The sequence below is a fragment of the Danio rerio genome, chromosome 11 (assembly GCF_049306965.1).
Source record: "Danio rerio strain Tuebingen ecotype United States chromosome 11, GRCz12tu, whole genome shotgun sequence".
NCBI classification, from domain to species: Eukaryota; Metazoa; Chordata; class Actinopteri; order Cypriniformes; family Danionidae; genus Danio; species Danio rerio.
The window spans coordinates 20117900-20131121 of record NC_133186.1 but is presented as its reverse complement, the minus strand read 5'-3'; the positions used below and the strand labels follow the sequence as shown (position 1 = coordinate 20131121).

The 13222-nt window shown below is 34.5% G+C and overlaps 1 protein-coding gene across 2 annotated transcripts; it reads right to left on the bottom strand.

The window, feature by feature from the left end:
* Nucleotides 1–1743: 1743 nt before the first annotated feature.
* rpusd4 (RNA pseudouridine synthase D4) lies at nt 1744–12354 on the bottom strand. 2 transcript variants are annotated; one of them, NM_001003495.1, is made up of 7 exons: nt 12003–12305; nt 11747–11912; nt 9395–9599; nt 9204–9297; nt 6689–6839; nt 4482–4579; nt 1744–2425 (listed from the first exon to the last, which is right to left on the bottom strand). In NM_001003495.1, exons 1-7 carry the CDS (start codon nt 12165–12167, stop codon nt 2228–2230), a joined length of 1077 nt encoding a protein of 358 aa, NP_001003495.1. In that variant the 5' UTR covers nt 12168–12305; the 3' UTR covers nt 1744–2227. The 2 variants fall into 2 exon arrangements, 1 of the variants encoding a protein (NP_001003495.1); XR_012386759.1 differs by having other exon boundaries at nt 2104–3135; nt 3832–4579; nt 12003–12354.
* Nucleotides 12355–13222: the final 868 nt, after the last annotated feature.

Sequence of the window (13222 nt, the reverse complement as noted above, 5' to 3'; positions counted from 1 at the left end):
CCGGTAAATGTACGTTTCATGTTAAATATGAAACTGAAAGCATGCTGAACTATTAACAAGAGCTGCTTATCTATTAGGACCATTGATCGAACTGCAGTCTAGCCAAGGGCTATGCATGAGAGAGTCTTACCTCTGATTTATATCTGGTGACGACATATGTGGGCGTCACCATTAAAAATTAAAGTGCAGATTTCTGCTTATAATGTCATTGCTCATCGCCATAAATTAAAATAAGGACGCATGATAGTGGAGCGGGACTCTGCAAAATAAACCATGAAACTCTCACCAAAGTGAGTAGAGTTAACTCACACGTGACTTGTTTCATCTCTTTTGGTTTGTTTAGAAACTTTGCTGTATGAAAGTGAACCGCACCAAGAACAAAGAGCAACAATGTAACAATTTTAATCCTGTTTTGGAACAACTGAATCAATATACAAGTTTGAAATCACCCTTAAGAGTCCCATCAGTGCTGATATACAACAATATTGCTTTCCTACAAGTGTGATACGGCATTTATACAACAGTTCAACGGCACAATCGTGTATATAAAAATAAAATCAAACACGGAGAGTCTAAAAATCCTTTTGTATGAGTAACTACTTTCTTTCGTCACTCGTTCACATCTGCAGCTGACGTCAGAACAGCAGAAACCGTTAATATTTTACCAACGTCACTTTAAAAGTAGTATTTAAATGATTCTCTAGCGCAGGGATCACCAAACTTATTCCTGCAGATTTTAGCTCCAACCCTAATCAAACACACCTGAACAAGCTAATCAAAGTCTGACTAGGTATACTTAAAACACCCAGGCAGGTGTGCGGAGGCAAGTTGGAGCTAAACCCTGCAGGGACACCGACCCTCCAGGACTGAGATTGGTGACCCCTGCTCTAGAGTAATGTATAAAATGATGACAAAACAGGTGATTTTGCTCACATTATAAGATTTAAAGGCTGAAAAACATGAAATGCCATCAGTCTAGAGACATTTTCCAGTAATTCTGTTGAAATCGGGATATCTCAACAATTAACCCCGAAAAAGCCAAAGCAAACACTACCAGACTATGGTATAAATACAGCACTTCAACATACAAAAGAGAGCGATCGACTTAGAAAGTCACTTACCTGTTTAATAATGATTTGATCAGCTGTAGTTCGAAATTATGCAGTTTTTCTCTTTTAGGGACTTAATATGCAGTCTCTGTGGATATCTTTGGTATGACAGGCTGATGTGCGGTATCTACAAGATCATTTTTCTTGTCGGATAGTCCCGTTATTAATCTGGGGTCGCCACAGTGGAATGAACCGCCAACTTATCCAGCAAGTTTTTACGCAGCGGATGCCCTTCAAACCACAACCCATCTCTGGGAAACATCCACACACACTTTCACTCTCACTCATACACTACACACAATTTAGCCTACCCAATTCACCTGTACCGCATTTCTTTGGACTGTGGGGGAAACCGGAGCATTCTGAGGAAACCCACGCAAATGCAACGAGAACATGCAAACTCCACACAGAAATAACAACTGAGCCGAGGCTCGAACCAGCGACCTTCTTGCTGTGAGGTGACAGCACTACCTACTGCGCCACTGCTTCGCCCATCTCCAAAATTATAAATATGTAAAATAGGCACTATCCTTAAAAATGAACTGCATAGTTGCAATCAAAACAACTATATTTTCACCTAAAAAAAAAAAAAAGCACACGCATGTATATGAACACACATTTTTGAAGCATTGGATCAATCAAAGGCGTTTCAGAATTTAATTTGATCTTTAGCATAATTCACTACTGTATCGTCATGGACTGATATGAAGTTCAGCCTGTAGAGCCATGACATAACATCCTGTTTGCATGAATACAGTATAAAATGATGGTCTACACAAGAGCATAGTATCATAATACTGCAGCCCTACCCTTTAATTAACAACAGATTTTTACATTTGTGACTTCCAATTATTCTGATTGCTTGTCAAGTAATCAGTTAAAGTCTAATTATAAAAAACTGTCTTTATATAAATCTATATGCAAGTATTTCACCTTAAAGGATATGGGTTTGTTTATTTTTGACACTGATAACTAATGAAGACTTGATTATATCTTTAGTTTGCAGAACATTTTTATTGGTCTTTTATTTATTTCATACAAAACATCTGAGCAGAAGGTCCAGTTTCAACCATGTCAAATCCAGTCCTCGATGCAAAAGTAAGAAGAGATCATAGATCTCATTCTTTTGCCGGCAGTGGGATCTCCAGCCTCTTCAATGCGTTGATGAAGTATTTGGGAAGGGGACAGGACACCGTAATGTCTCTGTGACCTTTGAATCCTGGCAGGACGATCCTTCGGGAGTGTAGATGAAGAGGCAGGTATCGTGTTTTACTCTGAACCAGGCCCAGCCGGCGCAGCGTACCCTCAGGCAGCTTCTGTAACCCGAAATGTGAGACTCGTGTGGTCATTCTTTAAACGTGACAATGAGTCATGTCTCAAGAAAACACACTAACACCACCACCATTCATTATTAACACACACTACGTTCATGGGCAAAACAAAATAATTGAATGGTAGTCTGCAACATACTGTCAGTGGGCTACTTTTAACCCTTAATCTAATTTGTATAGATACAGTAGTCACCATTTGAAGTGGATCATCCCTTTCATCAGAGTTGTTCTAAAACTATTAAACAGCACCCATTTTTATTTTAGGACAATGTTGAGAAACATTTTTGATTGACTTTGAATGTTGACTACTGTATATATTTAAGTCATTAATATTTTTAATAACCCCAATAGGGTTATTTTTCAATGAGTATTTCAATTAGTGCCCTGTGTAAAGTTAAAATGTTTTCCACTAGATTACAATATACTTCAAAAAAAATCATTTGCAACCTATTTTGTTAGACTCAAAATAAGTAATCTCTGAAGAAAAATTAAATGAGTTTGTTTTTTTCATAGTGTTTTGGACATCAGTTATCTGTGCAATTTCTATTTGTAAAGTATTTTAACAATCTCTAATAATCAAAAGCAACATGAGTTTGTTGTACTTATTTACTTATACGTTTTCTTTAACAATCCCAAAGAGGAAAATAAATAAATAAATGAATGGAAACAAACAAATGAATGAAAATAATATAATGCTGGAATAGGAAACAAACAAATAAATGAAAATAAAATAATGTTGAAATGTAAATAAACAACCAGTCAAAATAAATAAATGAACTAATTAACAAATAAATAAAAAGAAAATAAACAATTGGGAAAGAAAAATAATTTCTCTTAGTAAATGTTTTGTTTGAGTTTCTCAATCTTTCGAAAGGTTGATTTCAAAATCAGACAAAAACACATTGGTATACATTTTAAATAAGTGGTAAAAAATGCAGACGCTGTAAATTGAAAAAAAAAAACAATATAAGGGTAAACATAAATCATCACACAAACAATATAAGGGGGTAAACTTAAGGTAAACTTTTGAACATGGTCATTTTAGGAAATTTAATTATCATTTTGTCTTGAGAAGTGTGTGTATAAGTACTATATATATATATACATAAACACACATACATATTAGGGCAGCACGATATCGGAAAAATCAGAGATTGCGATATTTTGTGTTTTTGCGATATACTGTATCTATACAATTCCAGCAAACGATTGAATATCACTATTTGGAAAGCGTTTTTGATTACACTATTTTAAGGTTCAATTCTCACTCTTAGCAAACCATTCTGACTAGTGCTTTAATTGGTCAGAATGGATTGGTCCTTAAAGTGTAACTAAATGTATTAGTTTGGGATGATTGTGATGCAGCGTATCATGCATTTCATGCAATAAACAAATTACAAGCATAGATAAATGCACTTAAGCAAAGATAAAAGTGAAATAAACAGTGCATGCTTCATTGTTTTGTATATGTAAATGTAAAAACTACAATGTAATGTCAACTCAGCATTGTAGATCTATGTGATGTGACTATTGCAGATGCACACATTGTGATATATATGCTGAAATGATATATTGTGCAGTCCAAATATAGATTTATTTTATGTAAAATAGCTTATTCAGAAATTCAGAACAGCATTAAACAAACAAAAGCACATAATCTATGATGTTGAAATTGTACATACACTGTTAATAACTGTTAATAAACATACAAAACTCAACTGTACCCCGCAATGTTTTTGCAGTGCGTCAGACAATTACTAATAGCCACTTACATAGATTGGCAATTACCAATGACATTAAAGTTTCAAAAGTAATCACCAAAATACTTGTTTGCTGTAGTTAATTTGATTACCACCCATATTAAATGTAACTGTAACAAGATACAGTTACTCATATTTTGTATTTTTAATAGGTAATTAAGTTACGTGTATTCCATTACTCCCCAACCCTGCACACTGCATCTATAAATCAACCACAAACGTGAATAGCAGCATAGGATGATCCTCATTTAAGGATCTACAAGTGAATATATTAATCATACCTGGGGTGCTAGTTTGCTCCAGTGGGAATATTTATGGTCACCAAGAATGGGGCAGGTCAACGCTAAAGCCATGTGCACTCGAAGTTGGTTTTTCACACCTAAAACACACATAATAATGAATTCTTGTCAGCATGTTTCAGTTTCTCCTATTACATATTGGTCATTTGGTGAAAAAATGTATCACATTCAGAACTTTTCCTATCACTAATTTCAGATTTTCTTTTAATATTTCTTTCTAAACAAAGACATAAATATGTGGACATGGTAAAATGTACAGTTGAAGTCAGAATTATTAGCCCCCCTTTGAACTTCTTTTTCTTTTTAAAACTTTTCCCAAACGATGTTTAACAGAGCAAGGAAATTTTCACAGTATGTCTGATAATATTTTCTTCTGGAGAAAGTCTGATTTGTTTTATTTCGGCTGGAAAAAAAGCAGTTTAACATTTTTATGAACCATTTTAGGGTGAATAATATTAGCCCCTTTAAACTATTTATTTTTTTTGATAGTCTACAGAACAAACCATTGTTATACAATAACTTGCCTCATTATCCTAACCTGCCTAGTTAACCTAGCTAAGCCTTTAAATGTCACTTTAAGTGTCTTGAAAAATATCTAGTCAAATATTATTTACTGTCATCATGGCAAAGATAAAATAAATCAGTGATTAGTAATGAGTTATTAAAACTATTATGTTTAGAAATGGGTTGAACAAAATCTCTCTATTAAACAGAATTTGGGGGAAAAAATAAACAGTGGAGCTAATAACTTAGGGGTGCTAATAATTCTGACTTCAACTGTATGTGTTGTGAGTGTTTATTTACTGAATAATGAGTAATTTCATCAGAGTTTGTTATCTGTTGCCATCTTTGTTGATTTATTTGACAATGCACTGCACTGTGTACCTTTCTTATTTAGTTTTTGTCTTGTTTTAAGAGATAAAAACAAAAGAAAGTGTATTATTATGGGTCGTAAATAGTATCAAAACGGAAGCAAGAATAATAATTACCTTGATATGTTAGAGAAAATGTACTTAGAACGTAACAATGTTAGTGTATTAATGCATGTCAATTATAATGTGCTGTTATACTCCATAGAACTCAGGTCTATCTAAAGCATAGGTCTCAAACTCCATTCCTGGAGGGCTGCAGCCCTGCACAGTTTTACTCCAACCCTAATTTAACAGTTTATTCAAATAATCAAGGTGTTCAAGACTACTATTGACCATACTATTTAATGTGGAAGTATGCTCATTTTTGCGATTGTTTTAGAACCTCTGATTCAGGCTTAGCTGTCTATGGGAGAAATGACTATTTACAATAAACCGCAGAATACAGTCAAACAAATGTTTGCATGATTACACAGACAAAGCAGAATGATATAAAAAGAAAATGTCAGTTTGCAACATCAAGCAGCATAACAAACTGTTTTTAATGTCTGAAAATGAAAGGAAGTGAATAAGACCAAAAGTCTTATTAAAGAGATTCAAATGGCTGCTCCCGCTCATACGCAAACAATAAGGTGAATAGAGTATTAAGCAGATGTCAGTTGGAGGTGGCTGAAATAAAAACTATGCAGAGCTGTGGCCCTCAAGGAATTAAGTTTGAGACCATTAATCTAAAGCAGAAGTGGGCAAACTTGGTCCAGGAGAGCCGGTGTCCTGCATAGTTTAGCTCCAACATCAATCAAACAGTTGGAGCTAAACTTTGCAGGACACCAGCACTCCAAGACCGAGTCTGCCCATCCCTAATCTAAAAGGTTAATGGTGCCAACAGATGATCATCCGTAAAAATGACAAATTTGACCCCTTCCCAAGAGGGAAAACCACCGACAATCAAGAATGCCTGATTATATGGTGTCATGGGTTAGCAATCAAAAAATGTCATTATAATGAAAGTCAATAGGGCAAAAACAGCCACCAACACCAACGAAAGGGTAGTTAATTGAGCCATAAATAAAATGAGGGTGTTACAGCATATATAGGCAAAGCTAGTTACAATGGAAGAGTTCAGATCCAAAAACCCCTGAACACCATCTGAAATTTTCTCCTAAAATTTAAAAGTAAAACCTCTGAGCCTACACACAACAGACAAATGGCACTTAGAGGTTTTAGAATCTAAACTTTTTATTTATAATTATCAGGGACTATACATCCCACTTAGGAATATTGAGTCGGGTGTAGTTTTCAGGAGTCACGGTCAGTCAATACCTGTGAGAGGCTGGAGTTCCACTAAACTGCAGCCGCTGGTGTTGTCCAGAACTTGATACCGTGTGACTGCAGCATGTGCCTGTCTGTGAGCTCGCACTCTCGTCACTCCATCTCCATCCTCATTCACTTTAAACAGCGGACTCAGAGCCATCTAACAGAATAAACAAATACTTCACATTAATTATAGTAATGCAAGACACACGAGGGGGGAAAAAGCAAGATAAGCTGTGACTTTCAAGCTATCCTGGCTGAATTGAATACCCTAACTCAGTTTCATGACAGCATGCTAATTTAAGTTATGAGGTTTTAGTTGTGTTTAGGGTCACTTTTTACAACCATTAGAATGAAAAAAATATGTACAGTGGGGGGAAAAGTATTCAACAAATCATGTTTTTTTTTTTTGGAAAAATATTCTAAAGCAGCTGTTGACATGGAATTGAACCAGATTTTGGTAAAAACCCAAACAATATAAACATAAAATTGAAAATAAATCTGAAAAATGTGTTAATTAGTTGTGTAATAACAATGAAATGAAACAAAGAGAAAGTACTGAACTACTTAAATGTATTTAATGCATTATATAGAAGCTTTTTTTGTGATGGTAGCTAGAAAAGATGCCTTTCACATGGAGAATGAAGTCACATGAATTGCTCAGGTTTGATTTATTTACAGACCTCAACAGAGTGTAAAAATCTTGATGGTTCTGTGGGTCTCGTCTAAATCTGATCTTTATTTTGAATTTTCTATTTGATTCAAGTCAGTTGATTGGCTGGGCCATTCTACAGCTTGATTTTCTTTCTCTGAAAGCATTTGAGCTTCCTTGGATGTGTTTTGGATCATTGTCTTGCTGAATTGTACACTCTGATTTCATCTTCATCATCCTGCTAATGCTGATGCTGTACTGAAGCAGCTGATAGTAATTTACAATGGAAGGAAGGAAGGGCAAAAGGTTGTTGAATAACCTCTGAGATATTTCAGCTGTTGTCTGGGCTTTCACTGCCTTTCTACACCTTCCTTTCTTCATGTGTTCAATGCTTTTTTCCCCTGCATCATTTAATATCATTACGCATAACTTAATTTATAAACTAATTAATATTGTTTTCTGTGCATATATGGATCTCTTTGGTTGTTACCATCATCCGGTGAAAATTTCAAGTCAACAGCACCTTTAGAAATATGTTTTCTGAGAAAAATAGTGATGTGTTTAATGCTTATTTCCCTAATTGTACATGTTTAAATGTATTAGCAATACATTTTATGTAATATATTTTAAATTACCAGTCAAAAGTATTAATCTAAATTATTTTCCCTTCTGGGATTTTTAAAAAATTATTTCCCAAACACATTTCTAAACATAATAGTTTTAAAAACTAATCTCTAATAACTCATTTCTTTTGTCTTTGCCATGATGAGAGTACATAATATTTTACTTTGAAAGGTACTAGTATTATGTTTACTGGGCAAGTTAGGATAATTAGGCAAGTTACTAGATAACAGTGGTTTGTTCTGTAGACAATCAGGGAAAAATCCAAGCCATAATAAAAAATATACTTCCCCTTTATAGGAAATATGGTGAAAATTTCCTTGGTCTGTTAAACATAATTTGGGAAACATTTTAAAAAGAATTCAAAATTTGCAAGAGGGCTAATCATTTTGACATCAACTGTATGCATATACACATACAGCTGCAATCAGAATTATTAGCCCCCCTTTGAATTTTTTTCCTTTTAAATATTTTACAAATGATGTTTAGCAGAGCAAGGACATTTTCACAGTATGTTTGATAATATTTTTTCTTCTGGAGAAAGTCTTATTTGTTTTATTTCGACTAGAATAAAAGCAGTTTTTAATTTTTTAAAAACCAGGTCAAAATTATTAGCCCCTTTAGTCTACACATTTTTCTGATAGTCTACAGAACAAACCATTATTATATAATAACTTAGTGCCTAGTTAACTGCCTAGTTAACCTAATAACCTAGTTAAGCTTTTAAATGTCACTTTAAGCTGTATAGAAGTGTCTTGAAAAATATTTAGTAAAATATTATTTACTGTCATCATGGCAAAGATAAAATAAATCAGTTATTACAAATGAGTTATTAAAACTATTATGTTTTGAAATGTGTTGAAAGAAATGTTCTCTCCGTTAAACAGAAATTGTGAAAAAAAAAATCAACAGGAGGCTAATAATTCTGATCGCAACTGCACATATTATAAATTAAATAAAATTATGAAGAAAACACCTGAATGAAGGAGATTGAATAGGTCAAATAAACTAAAATAGATGTGCAATATTGGGTAAAGTGTTGGGTAAAGTCTTCAGTTACCAGATTGATGGGCATTTTTCAGCTCATCACCTGTTCGGCTCACAGGGGTTTAATCTTTTTAATTGTTAATCAAAATAAGTCCACTTCCTGTAGCAATGTCTCTGATGAAGTTAACTTAGGCATTGCATCCTGTCATCTCCTCATGTTCTCTTTTAAATCAAGCTGTTGTCATGAATACAGTATTACATCACCTTAAAGTGCGGCTGAGGTCCCACAACTGCTCTCTCTATAACAGGAATGTCTATCACTCCTTCAGATGGAACAGGCACACCTACAGTGATTGCCCTGAGAAAAAATGGGAATAAGTGTTTTTTTGTACGTGAGAATCATTATCAACAAGCAAAAAAAAAAAAATCATTAGACATAAGTTTTTGTAACGTACAAGTATTTCATTTCCACTTTGTGTGATTGGATGAGCGTTTGGACATGTTCAGCAGCTTCCTCTGTTTTAGCCAGGATCAAAACTCCAGTAGTTTCTTTTTCCAGTTTGTGGCAAAGATGTAACTGTGATCCAGGTCGCATATTATCCGTGATCTTTGCCAGCAAAGGCAGACACTCGGCGATACTGTTTCTGATGCCATTTATATCTGACAAGTGGAGAAAAAACTGATGTTAGCATATCATCATGTTCTGTCCACTGAAATAGTAGAAAACATGGGCACTATTCGTGGCTCTTAATATTTATAAAAACACAAAAATGCTGAAACTACTTCACATGTGTATTTCTTGAGGTAAAAAATCAGAAGCCAGTCATATGCATTTAGAGCCAGACAAAGATTTGATTCGTTCATTTCTCGAGTCTTCGGGTTTGAGTCATCTCTCTTTACACGCTGTCACATGATGAACGAATGACTCGAAAACCAGAAGACTTGAGAAGTTAACTAAACATGGCTTCTTTCGGCTCAGACTGTTTGCATTATTTAAGCTTATATGGGTCTGTGTGACGTGAGCAAACCACTCAAATTTGAAGACCTGTCAGAAGAGGTGAGCTGACATAATCATAGACAAAAAGTAAACAAGCAGGTAAACAATAAATAAATATTTGCTCTTTCTTACAGCTTTCTAGTTATAATTTTTTTTGTAGTGTGACAAACTTAATCAACGTTTGGTGTAGTTGTAGATAAGTTTGGAAGCAACTTGTAACCATTTAATAATATTTTGGCAAATTGAACAAAAGGAACGAAAAAAGATTCATTCATCATAATGAACGAGACTCAAAGTTCCGAGTCAGCAAAATGATCCGATCTTCCCATCACTACTATATATTTATAAAACAGTTCTGTCTGGTTCTCGAATCTGATTGGCTGATAGCTGTGTGATATTCTGCAATAAAAACTCTCGTACAGCCTCCTCACCCTTGTGTATTACTCCGTCCACAGAGTGACAGCAGATCAAAAAACTCAGGACAGTTTGACAAATATTGCAGTTGTTGGACAACTTGATGTTCTTTTGAGGCTTTTTCAGGCAAGAATGTAGTGGTTTGGATTGCAACTATGCAGTTCATTTATAAGAATAGTGCCTATTTTAAATATTTATAATTTCTTAGATACAATGCGTCTGCATCCATCAGCCTGTCATACTTCCGTTCCACAACCAGTGTTGCCAGATATAGCTGAGTTTTTCCAGCCCAAAGTCATCCAAAACCTGCCCAAACTATCAGATAATTTTTTTAATTTAATTTTTATTTATTTAAAATTAACATAGTTACTTTAACTGTCATAATTTTTTTAACCATACAGCAACCAACACCAGCAGTCACAGAACCACAACATAACTGGATTACATCCAAACACTGCTTCATCTCACCCACACATTTCAGATTACACTACCTATTAGAGTATGTTTTACTTTCGATATGGGGTATACATTTCTCCCATTTGGCGTTTTAATTTGGAGTTTTGAACATAATTAGGTGCTGCTTGTCAATCAGACAATGCTTCTATGTTTGTTCTTGCTGTCAATTGTGGAAAAAAATGATGGATAAAAGTGTCATGATAAACCGCTGTGAGTTTTACTGCAGGCGCTGTGTGATGTGAGGGCACGCGAAGGGGAGTCAGATTTGTCAAGGGAGTCTTTCAACAACTTTCCTTCACCTCCTCTTGCGGGTGGGCCCATGCGGTTTGCGCTATGCACTGGTCACTATTAACTGAATGGAGTAGGAGCACACAGTTATGTCTTGTTAAATAGGTTGGATATAAAATTTAAGTTTTAAAACTGCCCAAATTTTGTCATTTTTACTCGCACAATCAAATTCAAAACCACCCAATCTGGCAATACTGTCTGCCACGATTATGCTGTTGAACTGTTGTATAAATGCAATATTACACTCGTAGCAGTGCAATATGGCTGTGTATCATCACTGGTGGGACACTAACACATGCCTCACACCAGTGCCGATATACCGTCATATCGCACTGCTACGCCTATACAAAAATTTGCTAAACCCTGGTATTAAATGTAATTTCCTTTATTTCTTATCTCAAAAGTCACCAGTCTACTGTCTGTGCACTGCAATTTATTTTTGATTCAAAAACTCAGAATCAAACCAAGAATTTCCTAGAATCTAGGTATTAGAACTTTCTTTGTTTAGCTTTACATAGACATTAATGGTGCATAATTAATTTTTTATAATCCCTAGTACCATGAAATACATTCTAAATATTATTATAGTACATTCAAGTTAATCAAAATGAACATTAGGTGAGTGTTGCTGAGATGTCATTTCAATACTCACTATGCAAAGGAACGTCATATGGTTTATTTATGGCGATTATGTTTTGGTCTTCATAAAGGGAGCTCCTGTAAAGGGCTTTTGCGAACACACTCGGGTGCACAGACTGCAGCTGCTGAGAAAACTGCTTGAGTTCATTCACTCTGGACTGGAGAGGGGACACCGGAACCTTTGTCGAGGAACCAAAATAGACGGAGCATAAATGGTTGCACACATATCTGATGAACAACACATACTTGCAAAAACAAACATAACAAACCTCGTTTTTGTCATCTTTTTCTTTCTCTTTCTCTTTCCGGAGTCTGTTGGCGATGTCTGCTGCTTTCGGTGCTGTTTTGTGTTTTGAAGCGACGGTCTGGGTGTCTGAAACTGCGGCAAATGTCCTCATGAGTCTCGCAAATGTCACCTCACGTGCGTGTCGCATTTTCACAAAATGAATGGTTCAGTTAAATTCTGTTTCCAACGACCAATGCTCCGAGATCTTGAATTTCTCACAGGCAGATATGTAATAAATATAATACAAAAATTACTGATAAAGTCAAATAATCAAGGGTAAACTACCTACAGCATAGCGGCAGCATGACTTAACTACAGTTCAAAATAAAAGTCACAGGGTTGCGTGATATACAGTAGTGGCATAAAGTGTGTGTGTTCGGGGGGATTAATTATTAATTAATTAATTAATAATTAATTATTATTAATAATTATGTTATTAATAATTCAATCAAATTCATAACTTATATGCAGTCGATATGTTTTTATTTTCGAAATACGGGCAAAACAATGACACAGTATATCATCATTCACCAAATACAGATATTTATATAAAAATTACCTGTATACATTTTTGACCTATGCTAAATACAAAAACTGGGATAATTTTGCATTTTATTTTATATTATTGGTAACTTAAAAATGATAGTTTTTGTGCATAAACAAACATGTTTGACCCCAGCTAATTTCTGATTCCCAGAATGTTTGATTTTGGCTGCTGAAATAATTGCTTAAAGATAGCAAGACAACATTCAGAAAATATACTTTTAGGTTATTTAAAAAAAAACCTACCATGAACTTTCTGGCAATGTTATTTTATGGTTGCAAAAACCTAAAAATAATTGGCCTATCATTATAATATGGGTCTTTAAAAATAACCAGCATGAACCAAGTAACATTAGTGGAAGTTTCTGTGTTTTTAGCTATGACATCCCAAACTTCACTAATATTAAAGCCAAATAAATGCCAAAGCAAAATAAATTAATGTAGTTTTTTTATATTGTGTTACAGCATTGTACAAAAGAGAAAAATAAATCTTTTTATCCATTCTTCAAGTCAAAATTATCTTTAGAGCAATTTTTCTCACAAGTATTTGTTTGAATGTCCATTAGTTTTCCTCCTTTATAATATCTTTACACAGACTCACAGTCTGTTGTTGCCATCTGATGATGAAACAATAGTATAACCTGTCAATCACTACTAGTA

Excerpts from the sequence above, each read along its gene's own strand:
- rpusd4 (NM_001003495.1), bottom strand. The coding sequence starts at position 12,167 with ATGCGACACGCACGTGAGGTGACATTTGCGAGACTCATGAGGACATTT. Across the intron at positions 9,298-9,394 it reads AAAGTGGAAATGAAATACTT|GGCAATCACTGTAGGTGTGC; the intron begins GTACGTTACAAA and ends ATTTTTTCTCAG. Across the intron at positions 6,840-9,203 it reads GACCTCAGCCGCACTTTAAG|ATGGCTCTGAGTCCGCTGTT; the intron begins GTGATGTAATAC and ends TTATTCTGTTAG.